The following is an 18,643-nucleotide window of genomic DNA, read 5'->3' as shown; positions in this document are numbered from 1 at the left end:
CATTCAAGCTATTTAGAATAATTGGGAGATTTTTCTTTATAATTAAAACTTAACACTTGTCAATATACAATAATGGAGATTTGCCATGGAATGATTTTGTTATTCATACATGGAGAGACTAAGAGCTCTGTGCTTATGTAATATTTAACCCCTTTCCCAAATATCTGATTCATAAAATGACTTGTTTATAAATGATACAACAAAATATTCTTGTTGGTGGGTAAGACCACTGTCTTAAAGACTAGGAATATAAATTTTAGTTTACCTTTAACCTGTAAGGGCAAGAGGAAAAAATGTTAAATTCAGTAAATTCATATTACGTGAAAGCACTGTGAGGAAAATACAGCTCTTTGGATTTCTGTAATAGGGTAATAATGATTTAAGATTCCCATAAAAAAGGCTTATGTTATTTTACAGTGTTTATCAGACAGCCTATTTTACTTATTTAGATTGTGAGACATGATCTAAAAGAACTTCGAGATTTCGATCTGGATGGAGCTCCTTATGGGTATACTCCATTTTGTGATAGCCGCAGGGAAATGGATGGGTATCGTTTCTGGAAAACAGGATACTGGGCATCACATCTTTTAAGACGGAAATACCATATCAGGTAAGAAAAGTCATACCCTTACCATTTAGTAAATAATGTATTGAAATACAATTTTCAGTTTTCTTAAAAATTATGCAATAAAAGCAACCAATTACATAGTGTTCATTCCATGCCAGTCACTCTTGTAAACCTTTACGTATATTAAGTCATAAAATCTTTGTGACAATCTTGAGATAGTGTTATCTCCATTTTGTAGATGTGGAAACTGAGGCATATAGCATTTATGTAACTTGCCCAGGCTTACCCTGCTAATATATAACTGAGCTAGGAGTTAAACCCAAGTAATATGGCTCCTAACTACTCCAGAAGATTTAAACTTGGTTTGTGAAATAAAATTGAGATTATATCTTCAGTGCCTCATGGCCTTTTGTAAGGCCATGAGTTTCATGACAGCTTGGAAAAGCTTGGGGTGACCCTAAAAGAGTATGGGTTCTACCAAAATTAAAACAAACTTAAAACTCCTGGGAAACAGTATGAGACATTAGGAGCAAATCTACGAAAGGATTAATTGTTATTAGATCTTAGGATATCTGTAGTTAATACCGTCACTGTAGACATTCATTGGAGGAAAGTAAAACTAAAGCTACATAGACAACATAGGCTATCAAGAAGTAATTCATTTTTGCAGTGCTTTATATGTAGTGGATCTCAAGAAGTTCAGGAGAATTGGAGCAGGTGACAGGCTCAGGGGCCAGTACCAAGCTCTCAGCCAAGATCCAAACAGTCTTTCAAACCTAGATCAGGTAAGTAAAATGTTAACAGAATAATTTTCAGTGTGTATACATAGACTGTTCCAACTCCCTGCTCATAAACTTTAAAGTCTTATATTTTGAGCTTTTTTCTCAAGTTTCTGATGTTTATGTAATTGTCTATTGGATATCTCTACTTATACATAATTTTTTCACCTCAAGCTCAACATTTTCAAAACTAATAGTATTTTATCCTCACTTTTCCATTCTCAAACCTCTTCTTTCTACTTTATGCCCTGTTTTAGTTACCCTCTGTATTAGTCCATTCTCACTGCTAATAAAGATATACCCAAGACTGGGTAATTTATAAAGGAAAGAAGTTTAATTGACTCACAGTTCTGCATGGCTAGGGAGGCCTCAGGAAACTTACAATCATGGCGGAAGGGGAAGCAAACATGTCCTTCTTCACATAGTAGCAGGAGAGAGAATGAGTGCCCAGTTGAAGGGGGAAACCCCTTTTAAAACCATTAGATCTCATGAGAACCCACTTGCTATCAAGAGAACAGGATGGGGAAAACCACCCCCATGAGTCAGTTATCTCTACCTCGTCCCTCCCACAACAGGTGAGGATTACGGGAATTACAATTTATGATGAGATTTAGGTGGGGACACAGCCAAACCACGTCACCCTCTTTTTTCTTACTCTCTTCCATCATTGTTTAAACATGCTCAAGTGTCTCTCTCTGATCTTCGAGACAAATCCTTCATCCAGTGCACCCCTACCCTGATATTGCCTTAACATTTTCTTTCACCTCACAAGCACTATTTTCCTAATATCCTATCAATTTCCTCATTATTGCATCTGAAACATTTTAGATAATTTAAGCAGAAGCAAAAGCCTCTGTAGCCCATAATCCCTACTCTTTTTCCTTATTTTTATCACAATCATGCATGTTTGTTCATTCATCTGTTGAATACCTGCTGTGTGCCAGATACTCTCCTAAGACCTCAGACATCAGAAAACAAAAACAAGATTTCTTTAGCTCATGATATTTTCATTCTAATAGGAAAATAAAATTTAAAAATAAACAATATTTAAAGATAAACATTTTGGAGAAAAAAAACATGAAAGCATGATAGAGAGTTCAGAATACTGAATAGGGGCTGGGGCTTGCAGGTATAAATTGGCCATATGTCCCTATGAAGATGATTTTTGAGTGAATTTTAAGTGGAGGCATAAAAGCTGACAATGCAGATGTCCTTGAGTATTCCAGGCCAAAGAGAATATCTGATGCAAAGGTCCCAAGGTGGGATTGGGCCTTCCATGTTTGAGGAATAGCAAGAAACTCAGTATGGTTGGGATAAAGATGGGGGGAATAAAGTAAAAATGAAGGAAAAGAGTTAACAGAGGCTCCAGATAAAGATGGGGGGAATAAAGTAAAAATGAAGGAAAAGAGTTAACAGAGGCTCCAGATAATGTAGAAAGCTTAATCCCTTTGTTTAAAAGTCTAGTAAATGGGAAATTATATGTCAAAATATGAATGAGTTATTCAAGACCACATTGGTAAGTAATTGATTTTTTTTTAATCATTCTTGAAAGTTGGGAGATCTTCAAATATATATGTGTTTACATACAAAATAGGGTCTCTTCACTATTGCCAATTAGTAGAAAACTGACTAGGGTCCTCAGTAAACCTCAATAACATGCCAGATTTTGATTATGAATACATCTTTGGTAATTCTTAATAATTTTACCAATGTATTATTTATAAGGAATTCTCAGTCTTACATATGAATGAAAGTCTATGAAGTTGCCTGTTATCTGCCTATGGACAACTGAAGAAAGGATTCATTTTTCAAGCAATTCAGAAACTGTCCGAGGTGTTCTCCCAGTACTATATTACCACATTTTGGGGATGATTGTCCTTACTCAAATGTAGTTTGGTTCCCACTCCCTCCAATCCACTTAACACTTCTCAGTAAAATCAAAATATCTTTTTTCTTAGGTGAAAATGTGTAGTGAGCTCTTCTTGTTTGTTTTTATGTGCCCTCTTTGCAGCATGGATGTTTTCAACCTCTCCTTTCTTGACACTCTCTTGACTCTCTATTGGCTTCTATGTCAGACCTTGCTGGTTCTTCTTTGACATCCCTGGCTTTCCTGCTGCAATTTTATTGGTCGAACTACTTTTTCTCTACTTTTCCTTTAAATGTTGCTATTCTCTACATCTCTGCCTTGGCCCACTTCTCACTCTGTACTGTCTCTAGTGGCAGTCTTACAGCCAGTCATAGTTTCAATTTATATCTTTCTATTAATAGTTCCCAAATCTTATCTCTGGCTCTTAGCTTTCCCTTGAATTCCAAACTCCTGTATTAACTCTACTGACATTGCCACATTAATGCCCAAAACTTATCTCAAATTAAAAAGTCAAGAACTCAAGTTCTGTTCTTCTTCCACCATGCGCTCCATCAGCAAATACCACTTAGCTGCCTGTTACAGGTTGGATTACTCAGGAAGCCATCTAATTCTAACATGGAAATTAGCTTGCAGGAAATTTATTAGGAAGTACTCTCAGGACCAACAACTGTGGAGGAAGGAAATGGAATTGGGGAAACTTTACAAATTCCATTAAGACCTCAGTTGACTGACCCCACAGGGAGCTGTGAAGCTAAGATGGTCCTTCAAAGTTTTCACAGGTTTGGGCAAGTCTTTATTCCTTCATATCAACCAGTCTTTGGTTATGGGCTGCCCCAGGTAAAGGGGTGACCTTGGGTGAGACAACTCTTTTCCAACAGCAGTTCCCTAGAGATAGCTGACAGCTGAGTAGCACTCCCAGCAGCTAGGAGAATAGTTTTCAGATTTGAATAGAGATCTGGTTGCTGCATCACAGCATCCATTGTAGTCCACACTGTACTTTATGGATCATACACTTATTGTTTTACAAGTTCAAAGGAAAACTTGTAAGAGGGAGGTTAGTAGAACAAACTATAGCGCGTACCTCTGGAACTGGTCAAAAGACCACACTTGTACTCATCATCTCCCTTTATTATCCATTCTAGATTCCTCTAACCTAGTGATATGACACAGAACCACCAGGAATTGGGAGGGAAAATAAGCATAACCTCCTCAAGAGAGTCACTGGGAGTGATGATAAGTATGGTCACTTCTATTTTGCCCCCTTGGGCCCATGTAATTTTTCCAAATGGTAGCACAGCACCATAAAATGGTTGTTGATGTAAAATATAATACTGCATCTATAAGATGGCACCTCACCTTTGCAAGAGTTTGACTCCAAACTAGCACCTCTGCTGTGCCCTTAATAAACCATTCCATTGCTCCATTGGCCAGCATCTTCTACATAGTGCAGTATGTGACAGGACTGTGGGATCATGTGCCCTCTGCCACAGTGCCTTTGCTATAAATTGGGTCTCTTGGTCTAATACAGTATTATATAGAATCCTTTGTCAGTAGATAACTATAAATCTTTAGATAATGGTGCTAAGTTTCTGTGAGCAAGAAAGGCAAACCCATACATAGAATATGTGTATAGGTCAGTCCAGAAGAATCTGCGTAAAGGACATCTAGTGTAGCCAACTTACCATCAAACAGCTGATTGGTCTTTGCAAAGTATAAGTGCTATATTAGAAGCTCAGTGTTTACCTCTGCTGTTGGCAGCTATAAGAGCTAGATGAGCCTGGGTAAGTAGGAGCCTGTGCTGTTGGGCCCATACACAGTCTCCATCTCTGCCAGCATGTCAACTCCATTCATGTGCCCATTGTGTCATTGGAGTAGCCTATGATCAAGGCTAGCAGACTTCCACAAACCACGTAATTTTGACTGCCTAGTTATTTAGCGCTGATTCTCTGTTGAATGCTTTCTGGTGGCTGTTTAACATGAAGTACCCAAAGATCCTGACAGTTTATGCCACCCCCATAGGCTTATCCAGAAACCTCTACCCCAGAATTTCTTGCCCTTAATCTTCCTATCTTTCTGTTTCTTGGCCTCTGACCAGTTAGTCAAGCCATTCACCACTTCTTATGAATATATTCCAACTATAGACTATTTTTCTTTCTACATTCATGTACCTCATTACGCAGTTTGTATAGAAAGAAAAGTAGCCTATGGTTGGAATATATTCATAAGCAGCTAAAATGGTTCTTAGAAATAAATTTATAGTACTAAGAACCTCCATTAGACAAGAAAAAAGGTCTCAACCTCATCTTCTACCTAGAAACTAGGGAAAAAAGAACAGTTAAAACCAAAGTAAGGTCCTGGCTAATGCAGTAAGACAAGAAAAGGAAATAAAAGGTATACGCATTGGGAAGGAAGAAATAAAACTGCCTTTGTTTGCAAATGCCTACTTAGACAATCCAAAAAAAATGACTGAAAAACCAAAATCAGTATACCAATAAGGCATTATAGCAAGGTCAAAGGTTAATATATAATTAATATATAAAAGATTAATATATAAAAGTCATTTTTACTACCTATCAGGTACTATGCTTACTACTTGGGTGACAAAATAATTTGTACACTAAACCCCCATGACATTCAATTTACCTATATAGCAGGCTTGCACATGTAACCCTGAACCAAAAATAAAAGTTTAATTAATTAACCTGGAGCAAAAGACTGATTACAAAGTCTATGGGTTTAGATCAGGTGTCTGAAATAAAGAATAAGTATAGTAAAAGAAAGCTATTTATAAAAAATTAAATACTATTTTGCATAATTTTTTTTTTTGAGACAGAGTCTTGCTCTGTCATGCAGGCTGGAGTGCAGTGACGCAATCTCGGCTCACTGCAAGCTCCGCCCCCCGGGTTCACGCCATTCTCCTGCCTCAGCCTCCTGAGTAGCTGGTACTACAGGCGCCCATCACCACGCCCGGCTAATTTTTTGTATATTTTAGTAGAGACGGGGTTTCACTGTATTAGGATGGTCTCGATCTCCTGACTTCATGATCCACTTGCCTCAGCCTCCCAAAGTGCTGGGAATACAGGTGTGAGCCACCGTGCCCGGCCATAAGATAAATTTTTTAAAAGTATATTAAAATTATTCCCTTATATTTATAATATACATTTTAGGATTGTATTTTATTTTCAATAATATCATTTGCATGGGGATCTTTGCACATTGCTTGATAGAGATTTAAGAACATAAGATATATGACAAAGAAAAAGTCATTTTTCTGTATGCCAACAAGGAACAAGTGGAATTTAAAATTAAAAACACAGTATCATTTAAATTGGCACCAAAATAATATTTAAGTATAAATCTAATAAAGTATGTTTCTCTACATGAGGAAAACTGTAAACTTCTAATGAAAGAAATTCAAGAACACTGAAATACCTGAAGAGGTATTCCCTGTTTGTGGTTAGGAAGACTAAATTGCTCAAGACTACATTGATAAATTCTTCCCAGATCAATTTATAGATTCAACACAATTCCAATCAAAGTCCTAGCAAGTTGTTTTATGATTGTCAACCTACTGATTTTAAAGTTTATATAGAAAAGGAAAAGACCTAGAATAACCAGCACAATATTGAAAAAGAAGAAAGTCAGAAAACCAGTAATACCAGACTTACTTCACTGTAAAGCTATAGTAATCAAGACAGTATGTTGGCAAAAGAATAGAAAAATAGATCAGCGGAACAGAATAGAGAGCCCAGAAATAACCCACATAAATATAGTCACCCAATCTTTGACAGAGGAACAAAGATAGAGCAAAGGTAGTATTTTCAGCAAATGTCACTGGAACAACTGAACATCTCGTAAGAAGAAAATGAATCTAGACATAGATCTTACACCCTTCAGAAAAATTAACTCAGAATGGTTTATAGACTTGAATGTAAAACACAAAATGCAAAACTCCTGGAAGACAATATAGGAGAAAACCTAGATGGCCTTGGGTATGACAATGACTTTTTAGATGTAACACCAAAGTCATGATCCGTGAAAGTTAATAATTGATAAGCTGTACTTCACTGAAATTAAAAACTTCTGTTCTGCAAAAGATAATGATAAGAGAAAGAAAAGACAAGTATTTTGGCAAAAATATATTTGTAAAAGATGCATCTGATAAAGGAGTGTTATCCAAAACAATGCAAAGAACTCTAAAGACTCAATAATCAGAAAACAAAACAAATTTGGAAATGGACCACGACCTTAACAGACACCTCACCAAAGAACATATACAGATGATATATAAGCATATGAGCAGATGTTCCACATCATATATCATCAGGGATATACAAATTAAACAACAGTAAGATACCACCACACACCTATTAGGCCAAAATCCAGAATACTGACACCACCAAAGGCTAATAAAGATGTGGAGCAAGAGGAACTCGCGTTCATTGCTGATAAGAGTACAAAATGGTATAGTCACTTTGGAAGACAATTTGACAGTTTCTTACAAAACCAAACATACTCTTACCATACGATTTAGCCATTGTAATTTTTGGAATTTCCTCAAAGGAGTTGAAAACTATGGCTACATAAAAACCTGCACAAAGATATTTGTAACACCTTTATTTATAACTGCCAAAAATTTAGCCAACCAAGATGTCTTGTAGTAGGTGAATCGGTAAAGAAAAGGGTATATCCAGACCGTGGATTATTATTCAGAGTTAAAAAGAAATGAGCTATTAAGCCATGAAAAGACAAGAAATAACTTTAAATGTATAATAACTAAGTGAAAGAAGCCAATCTGAAAAGATTACATACTGTATTATTCTAACTATATAACATTCTGGGAAAAGCAAAATTATGGAGACAGTATAAAGATAAGTGGTTGTCAGAGTTTGGTGGCAGGGAGGGGGCAGGTGATGAATATGGTGGAGCACAGAGAATTTTTAGGCAGGGAAAATATATAGTGGTAGATACATGTCATTATCTATAGTTGTCCAAACCCGTAGAATGTACAACACCAAGAAAGAAGCCTAATGTAAACTTTAGACTTTGAATGAGTATAATGCATGAATGTAGGTTCATGTATTGTAACAAACATATCACTTTGGTGGGAGGTGTTGATAATAGGGGAGTAGGTAATGCCTGTGTGGGAACAGTGAGTATATGGGAAATCTCTGCCTTCCTCTTAATTTGGCTGTGAACCTAATAACTGCTCTAAAAAATAAAATAGATAAAAGGAATAATTAAGGTTAGAATGGAAATCAGTAAAACGAAAGAAAAAAAAAAAACAGACGAAAAGATGCATTTTTATAGATTTTTAAAAATGAAACCTAAGCTGGTTCTTTGAGAAAATCAACAAAACCGATGAACCTCTATCTAGACTGTTCAGAAAAAAAAAGGTAAAAGACACAAATTACCAATATAGAAATGTGAGACCTGACAGCACACAGATTCTACAGATACTGAAAGAATAATCAAGGGACTATTAGAATCAAGTTTCTGGTAATACATTCAACAACTTTGATGAAATGGCCAAATTACTTAAAAGACACAAACCATCAAAAGTCAGAACATGAAATAGGTAACCTGAATAACCCTGTATCAGCTGAAGAAATGGAATTTGTAGTTTAAATCCCCAGGCCCAGATAGCTTCAGTAGTGAATTCTATCAGACTTCAGAGAAAGAAATAATACCGGTTTTACACAAACTATTCCAGAAAATGGAAGAGAAGGGAATACTTTTCAACTCATTCTGTGAGGCAGCATTCCCTTGACATCAAGATCAAAGATATTATAAGAAAGGAAAATTATAGACAAGCATTTCTTAAGAAAAGTTGTAAAAATTGTTAACAAAGTTTTAAATAATCAAATTTAGTAATGTATAAAAAGGATCTTGTATCATGAATCATGACCACATGAACTTTATCCCAGGAATGCAAGATTGATTCAATATTAGAAAATCAATGTAACTTCCTAAAGACTGAAATACATATCCATATATACATATATATATGATCAACTAAATAGATGCAAAAGAGCATTTGATATACTCCAGTATCCATTCCTGATTTAAAACTCTCAGCACACTAGAACTGGAAGGGAACTTCCTCATCCTGATAAAGGGCATCTATGAAAAACCTATAGCTAACATCATACTTAATAATCAAAGACTGAATGCTTTCTCCCTGAGATCAGAAACACAGCAAGGATATCCACTCTTACCTTTTTTCTTCAGTATTGTACTAGACAGATACCTAGTACAGCAAGGCAAGAAAAAAAATAAAAGGCATTCAGATTGGCAAGAAATAAGTAAAACTGGCTGTCTTGGATGGGTAACGGGGACAATCAATGTGATCATCTAGGTAGAAAACCGCATGTAATCTGCCAAAAAGCTAGAACTAATAACTGCATTCCACAAAGCTGCAAGATACAAAATCACTATTAAAATTCAATTCTATTTCTATATACTAGCAATAACAATTGGAAATTGAAATTAAATATCCATTTCTGTAGCATTTTGGAAATGAAAACCTTAGTGGTCAGACTTAAGACTTACAGACTGAAAACTACAAAACTGCTGAGAGAGATTAAAACTCAGCTGAATATTTAGAGAGATATACCTTGTTCGTGGTTGGAAGATTGAATATTGTTAAGATGTGGTTTCTCTCCAAATTAATCACTAGATTTAATGCAATTCCAATAAAAACATTACTCTCTATTTTTTCTAATATTCAGTAGGCTTTCCTGTACAAATTAATGAAGTTGATTCTAAAATTCAAATGGAATGCCACAGACCTAAAATCGCCAAAACAGGCCAGGCACTGTGGCTCACACTGTAATCCCAGCATTTTGGGAGGCTGAGGCAGGTGGATCACTTGAGGTCAGGAGTTGAAGACCAGCCTGGCCAACATGGTGAAACTCTGTCTCTACTAAAAACAAAAAATTAGCTGGGCGTGGTGGCGGGCACCTGTAATCCTAGCTACTTGGGAGGCTGAGGCAGGAGAATCACTTGAACCCAGGAGGTGGAGGTTGCAGTGAGCCGAGATCACACCATTGCACTCCAGCCTGGGTAACAAGAACAAAACTCTGTCTCAAAAAAAATAAAAATTAAAAATTAAAAAAATGAAAATCACCAAAACAACTTTGAAAAATAAGAAAGTTTAAAGACTTATACCACCTTGTTTTAAGACGTAATATACAGCTACTATAGTCAAAATAGGTTGGTGTTGGTGTAGAGATAGACAATCTGATCCATGAATCAGAATAAAGAATCCAGAAATAGACCCACATATATGGCCGGTTGACTTGTGACAAAGGTGCAAGGATAATGCAGTGGAGAAAGGATAGTCTTTTCAAGAAACAGTGCTGGAACAATCAGATATCCTTATGCCAAAAAGAACCCCCAAAACCTCTAAATCCTAATATGCCATAAGTAAAAATTAATTCCAAACACATCATAGACAAAGATACAATATAAAATGTTTACAAGATAGGAGAAAATCTCTGTGATCTTGGGTTATGCAGAGATTGTTTAGGTATGATACTAAAAGCATGATTCATAAAAGAAAAAATTGATAAATATATAGAGTTCCCAAAACTCATTAATAAGAAAATAAGTAATCTGATTTGTTAAAGAATCAGATTGACCCCATCACCAAAGATGATCAAGTGTCAATAAGTCCATGAAAAGATGCTAAACATCATTAGTGATTAGGGAAATGCAAATTAAAACTACAGTGAATAACTCTACACACCAATTAGAATGGTTAACATTAAACAGACCATTCCAAGTGTTGAAAGGTTATATAGCTGCTAGAATTCTTATACATTGCTTGTGAAAATGAGTGTAAAATGGCTAAGCCATTTTGAAAAGCAGTTTGGCAATTTCTTTTACAGTTTAACTTAAACCTGCCATGTGATTAGTCATTATACTTCAGGGTATTTACCCAAAAGAAATAAAAGTACCTGGCCACACAAACACTTGTGCAGAAATATTCATAGTAGCATTATTCATAAAAGCCGAAATCTAGAACAACCCCCTGTGTTTGTTACCTGTTGCTGCATAACAACTTACCCAAAACATAGCAACTTAAAACAACAAACAGTTTGTGTGGATCAGTGTCTGTGGTCTAACCTAACTTGGTGTTCTGCTTCATTGTGTATCTCAAGACTGCAATCACTATGTCAGCCCAGGGACTGCCATCTAATCAAAAGACTTGACTGCTAGGCAAAGACACTCACATGGTTGTGGGCAGGGTTTATTCTTCAAAAGTTATTATACCAAAGGCCTGATTTCCTTGCTGGCTGTGACTATAGGCAGTCATCAGTTTCTGGCAGATGGCCTTATCCGTAAGGGCAAACATGAGAGAGAAAAATCAGAGAAAGAGAGGATGCCAACAAAAATGGAAGTCACAGTCTGTTATAGTCTCATCTTAGAATTGACATCCCATTAGTTTTGCCATATTCTGTTTGTTAGAAGGTAGTCACTAGATCCAACCAGACCAAGAGAAGGAATTGCACAAGAGAATGGATACCAGAAGTCAGGAATTACTGGAAGCCATGTCAGAAACTGCCTACTACAAATATCTATCAAGAGGAGAATAGATAAAAAGATATGGTATATTCATAGAATGTAATACTACTCAGTAGTAAAAAGGAATTATTTATACACAGACAGCGTGGATGACTCTAAAAATTACAATGCTGATCCATACCAAAAGTATATAGATGTATTTACAATTTATATGAAAAGTCAGACCAAAAGTATTTGTATTATATAATCCTATTTATATAAAATTATAGAAAATGCAAACTAATCCAAGGTGAAAAAAGCAGTTCATGCTTACCTGGGGACTGGATTGGGTGGGCAGAGGAAGGATAGGAGGGAACAATTGCAAAAGGACACAGGGAATCTTCAGGGTGATGGCTATATTCAATTATGTTAATTATGTGGTAGTTTCACAGAAATATACACATGTAAAATTCTTTATGCCCAGTAGTGGTACTGGCATAAGGTTAGACATGTGGTCACTAGAATAGAATTGAGAGTTCTGAAATAAGCCTGTACCTCTACTCTCATTTGATTTTTGTCAAGTATTCCAAGACAATTTAATGGGGAAAGAATAGTCTTTTTAACAACTATGCTAGCCAACAGGAAATTCACTTGTAAAGAATGAAGTTGGACCCCTACCTCACATCATGTATAAAAATTAACTCAAAATGGATCAAAGACTTAAATGTAAGAACTAAAACCATAAAACTCTTAGAAGTGAATGTAAGTGTAAATCTTTGTGACTTTGGATTAGGCAATGTTTTTTAAAATATAAAACCAAAAGCACAAGCAGTAAAAGAAAAAGATAAATTGGCCGGGTGCAGTGGCTCACGCCTGTAATCCCAGCACTTTGGGAGGTCGAGGCGGATGGATCACGAGATGAGATCGAGACCATCCTGGCTAACATGGTGAAACCCTGTCTATACTAAAAATACGAAAAAAAATTAGCCGGGCATGGTGGCAGGCGCCTGTATTCCCAGCTACTTGGGAGGCTGAGGCAGGAGAATGGCATGAACCCAGGAGGCGGAACTTGCAGTGAGCTGAGATCGTGCCACTACACTCCAGCCTGGGTGACAGCCAAAAAAAAAAAAAATTAAATTAAAAAAAATTAAAGGCCACAAGAAAGGGAAAAGACAACTTATAGAATGGGACAAAAGATTTGCAAATCATGTATCTGACAAGACAGTAATATCCAGAACATATAAAGAACTCCTGTAGGATGTGAGGGCAATCAATCTAGCTGCTGCATCTGTCAGCCCATTGATCGCCAGGGTTGATTCAGCTGATCTGGCTGGCTACACAGGACATGTCCTCTTCCTCCCTCACTGTTCCATGTGTGTTCCTCCCGAAACTGCATGCTGGGTTTAAGAGGATGACCATCCCCAACAGAGGAGGACCAATCTTCAGTCAAGGGTACACGAGTAGCTGTGCTCCCCTGCCAGAACCTCCAAACAGGCTCTCAAGAACTCCCATAACTCAATAGCAAAGGAAAAGAACCAATTTACAAAGTGGTCAAGGGATGTAAATAGACATTTAAATATGTTTATTTTTGTTTTCCATGTTTTTTATTTTACTCTTAAGTTCAAGGATACATGTGCTGAAGGTGCAGGTTTGTTACGTAGGTATACATGTGCCATGGTGGTTTGCTGCACCTATCAACCTGTCATCTAGGTTTTAAGCCCCACATGTATTAGGTATTTGTCCTAATGCTCTCCCTCCCCTTCCCCCAGCCCCCCAATTGGCCCCAGTGGGTGATGTTCCCCTCCCTGTGTCCATGTGTTCTCATTGTTCAACTCCCACTTATGAGTGAGAACATGTGGTATTTGGTTTTCTGTACCTGTGTTAATTTGCTGAGGATGGTGGTTTCCAGCTTCATCCATATTCTGCAAAAGGATATGAACTCTTTTTTTATGGCTGCATAGTATTCCACGGTATATATATGCCACATTTTCTTTATCTAGTCTGTCACTGATGGGCATTTGGGTTGGTTCTAAGTCTTTGCTATTGTAAATAGTGCTGCAATAAAGATACATGTGCATGTGTCTTTATAGTAGAATGATTTATAATCCTTTGGGTATATACCTATTGTGGGAAGTCAGGGAGCCCGAATGGAGGGACCAGCTGAAGCCATGGGAGAAGAACATAAATTATGAAGATATCATGGACATTTATTAGTTCCGCATATTAATACTTTTATAATTTCTGACACCTATCTTTACTATGATCTCTGAACATAAATTGTGAAGACATTTATCACTTCCCCAAACAATATTCTTGTGATTTCCTATGCCTGTCTTTAATCTCTTAATCCCATCGTATGTGTAAGCTGAGGATGAATGTCACCTCAGGACCCTGTGATGATTATGTTAACTGTGCAAATAGTTTAAACAATGTGAAATCTGGGCACCTTGAAAAAAGAACAGGATAACAGTGATGTTCAGGGAACAAGGGAGATAACCATTAGGTCTGGCTGCCTGAGAGCCGGGCGGAACAGAGCCATATTTCTCTTCTTTCGAAAGCAAATAGTAGAAATATCGCTGAATTCTTCTTCTCAGCAAGGAATAGCCCTGAGAAAGAGAATGCATTCCTAGGGGGAGGTCTCTAAAATGGCCGCTCTGGGGACGTCTGTCTTTTATGGTTGCAGATAAGGGTTGAAATAAGCCCCGGTCTCCCGTAGCGCTGAACATAAATTGTGAAGATTTCATGGACATTTATCACTTCCCAATCAATATTCTTGTGAACGAGGAAATTCCCGCCTAATAAAATTTGGTCTGCTCTCAAACCCTGTCTCCTGATAAGATGTTATCAATGACAATGTGTGCCCCAAATTTCATTAGCAATTTTAATTTCACCCCGATCCTGTGATCTCACCCTGCCTCCACTTGCCTTGTGTTATTTTATTACCTTGTGAAGCATGTGATCTCTGTGACCCATACCCTATTCATATACTCCCTTCCCTTTTGAAAATCACTATTAAAAACTTGCTGGTTTTGCGGCTTGGGGGGCATCGTGGAACCTGCCAACATCTGATGTCTCCCCTGGGCACCCCAGCTTTAAAACTTCTCTCTTTTGTACTCTTTCCCTTTATTTCTCAGACTGGCCAACACATAGGGAAAATAGAAAAGGATGCACGTTGAACTATCGGGGGTGAGTTCCCCCAATATTGTAAGTAGTGCTGCAATAAACATACATGTGCATGTGTCTTTTATAGTAGAATGATTTGTAGGATTGCTGGGTCAAATGGTGTTTCTGGTTGTAGATCCTTGAATTGCCACACTGTCTTTCACAATGGTTGAACTAATGTATACTCCCACTAACAGTGTAGAAGTGTTCCTATTTCTCCACATCCTCACCAGCATCTATTATTTCCAGACTTTTTCATGATCACCATTCTAACTGGCGTGAGATGGTATCTCATTGTGGTTTTGATTTGCATTTCTCTAATGACCAGTGATGATGAGCTTTATTTCATGATTTATAATCCTTTGGGTATATACCTGTTGGCTGCATAAGTGTCTTCTTTTGAGAAGCGTCTGTCCATATTCTTTGCCCACTTTTTGATGGGGTTGTTTGTTTTTTTCTTGTAAATTTGTTTAAGTTCCTTGTAGATTCTGGATATTAGCCCTTTGTCGGATGGATAGATTGCAAAAATTTTCGCCCATTCTGTAGGTTGTCTGTTCACTCTGATAATAGTTTCTTTTGCTGTGCAGAAGCTCTTTAGTTTAATTAGATCTCATTTCTCAATTTTTGCTTTTATTGCGATTGCTTTTGGTATTTTAGTCATGAAGTCTTTGCCCATGCCTCTGTCCTGAATGGTATAGCTTAGGTTTTCTTCTAGAGTTTTTGTGATATTAGGTTGTACGTTTAAGTCTAAATAGAGACTTAAATGTGTCTATTTAGAGACTTTAGTATGTCTATTTAAATGCCATTTAAATATGAAATATTTCTATTTAAATAGACTAAGTTTGAAATATGTCTGTGTAAGTAGACATTGTATGTGCTTACTAGCCATTGATGTATCTTCTGTGATACACAAATGTCCAATAAACACATGAAAAGATGCTCAGTGCCATTGGTCATTAGGAATAGCAAATCAAAACCACAATAAGATACAACTTCATACTCACTATGATAGCTATAATAAAAAAGATCAACAATAACAAGAGTGGACAAGGATATGGAGCAAACGGAACCATGATACGTTCCTATTTGGAATGTAGAATAGTGTATCAAGTGTATCAAGAATAGTGTATCAAGATGTTAAACAGTGTTAACATATGACCCAGCAGTTCCACTCCTAGGTATATACCCAAGAGAGTTGAAAATGTGTCCAAACAAAAACTTATACAAATGTTTATAGAAGCATTGTTTATAACAGCTGGAAAATGGAAACAACCCAAATGCCCATCAGTTGACAGATGAATAAGCCAAATGTTGTAAATTCATACAATGGAATATTATTTGGCTGTAAAAAGGATTGAAGTACTGAAATATGTCATAGAATGGATGAAGCTTGAGAACATTGTGCTGACAGAAGCCAGACACAAAAACCTTATAATGTATAATTATACTTATGTGATATGTCCAGACTAGACAAACTCATAGAGACAGAAAGTACATTATTAGGTACATGGAGGTTAGGGGAGGATATGAGGACAGTGTGTGAAATAATCAGCTAAAGATCAGCTAAGTGACAACAGAGTAGACCCATATATATAACTGACAGAATTAAGGTTCCCCTAAGATTTATATTCATGAGGTTAAAATGAAAAAACAGTCAGCATAGGGGGTAGTGTGTGTGTGTCCTCTACTCATGGAACTCAGCCATGTTGAGTTCCATGAGAATAGGTACAGAGATTGAGATTTAACCAGGACTATAACTGTCAAGAAAGTACAAGTAAGTGAGAGAAGAATAAGATAGTTGAGAGTATATTCAAAAGAATAACTATATAGGGGTGAATACATCACGGAATGAGGAACAATGAAATAGTGGTAGAATCAGTTGATTGGAGGTTCCAGGGAGTCAAATGATATTGATATCTGAGTACTCAGTGGAGTGAACCAAAAATCAAGAGGTGGTCAGAGAGTAGCACCATGAAATTGAAAGTATAGAAGACTTGGTCTAGTATATAACCCTTTGAGTTATTGGGTTAGGTAATATGATAGGCCAGGTTATTTAAGGAAGGGATTCCAAGGAACTAGGAGGTCAGAAGGAACAGTTAAGGTTTTTCTTTCTTTGATTCATGGACTTTATTTTTTTAGAGCAGTCTTAGGTTTCAAAAAAAAATAAAAAACAGAAAGTATGGGTAATTTTCTATTTCTGGGCTCTTTATTGTGTTCCATTATGAATTTATCTCTTATTTTGCCAATACCACACTGTTTTGATTACTGTAACTTTATAGTAAGACTTCAAGTCTGGTAGTGTTAGCCCTCTGACTTTATTCTTCAATATTGTGTTGGATATTCTAGATCTTTTCCTTTTTCCCCAAACTTTAGAATCATTTGGTCAATCTCCACAAAGTAACTTGCTAAGCCTTTGATTGGGATTGTATTAAGTCTGTAGATAAATCTGGGAAGAATTTATATCTTGACTATGGAGTCTTCCTATGAGTGAACATAGAATATCTCTTCATGTATTTCAGTGTTCTTTGATTTCTTTCCTCAGAATTTTGTAGTTTTCATTTTGTTGAGGAACATATTTTATTAGATTTATATTTAAGTATTTCTCTTTTTGGGTGCTAATTTAAATGGTGTGTTTTCTTAAATTTCAAATTATTTGTTCATTGCTGGTATATAGAAAAGCAGTTAACTTTTGTATTTTAACTTTGTATCTTGTAACATTGCTAAAATTGCTTATCAGTTTCAGAAGGTTTTTCCCTTGATTCTTGGGATTTTCTGCATAAACAATCCTGTTATCACAAACAATAACAGGTTTTTTCCCCTTCCCAATCTATATACATTTTCCTTTTCTTGTCTTACTGCATTTGCTAGGAATTTCAGTGTGATGTTTAATAGAAATGTTGAGAGAAGAACCTTAAAATTGCGAATCTTGGAGCTTATGTAGGACAACCAGCACAAGTACCCTTCATACTCTTGGAGAGAGAGGAACATGCCTTCGCTCTTGAATATAAGCAGATCTTCTCTAGAGAAAGGAAGGGAAGGACTCTACCCCTGGAATATAAACAAATATCTCTGGGGAAGATTTGTCCGATTCTCTCCAAAGGTCTCTAACTTACTAGGCTAGTTTGCCAGTCAAACATCCATTAACCCGGATGCCAGCAATCTTTACTTAGAGAGCTCTGAGCATACAGAAATGGAAAAATATTCATGGATTGCAGTTTACAATGGGGAGATGAAAGTTCCCCTCAGAATCCATAGAACATGGTGGTGACCGATATGAACAGCAATTGTAGGTGTAATGTGAGGAAATAGAGGCAGATAGAGGTAGTGAGGCTGTCCATTGTGGGGACTATTGAATGGTAGGTTTATATGCCTCCATCTTCATCCTTGTTCTCAGGTGTAGAGTCTAGGAGAGATGTAGGTATATTCCAGTGCATGAATTCATTCATAACACAAGGTGATTGGATCACTTAGGTATTTTAAGCTTGAAAGTATAGAGAAATCTCAGATTCGCATGTGTTTTACAATCTGTTTACAGTCTAAATGATGTCTTCTTCATTCAGCTTCTTTCCTTCTGACTCTAAATTTTATGCCTCTATGATTAAATCACACTTTTCTGTAGGATCTCCCCAATGATATGATTTACCAAGTTGCCATTAAGTCTCTTCCTCAAGACTGGCTGTGGTGTGAAACCTGGTGTGATGATGAATCCAAACAAAGAGCCAAAACAATTGATCTGGTGAGTGTCTTTGTTTTCATTTG

General features: G+C 36.6%; 1 protein-coding gene across 2 annotated transcripts in view; it reads left to right on the top strand.

Annotated features, from left to right (window-relative positions):
- Positions 1-18,643, top strand: part of UGGT2 (UDP-glucose glycoprotein glucosyltransferase 2) — a 244,134-nt gene that overhangs the window by 186,390 nt on the left and 39,101 nt on the right. Inside the window, exons 35-37 of one of the 2 annotated variants that reach the window (XM_015121325.3) lie at positions 450-610; positions 1,239-1,353; positions 18,504-18,620. In XM_015121325.3, the coding sequence (XP_014976811.3) occupies positions 450-610; positions 1,239-1,353; positions 18,504-18,620 (393 nt within the window). The remainder of the gene's footprint in view (positions 1-449; positions 611-1,238; positions 1,354-18,503; positions 18,621-18,643) is intronic. The other variant, XR_013407674.1, reaches the window with a different exon arrangement.

Source organism: Macaca mulatta, chromosome 17 (genome assembly GCF_049350105.2).
Source record: "Macaca mulatta isolate MMU2019108-1 chromosome 17, T2T-MMU8v2.0, whole genome shotgun sequence".
Taxonomy (NCBI): domain Eukaryota; kingdom Metazoa; phylum Chordata; class Mammalia; order Primates; family Cercopithecidae; genus Macaca; species Macaca mulatta.
This window is presented reverse-complemented; position numbering and strand designations above follow the sequence as displayed.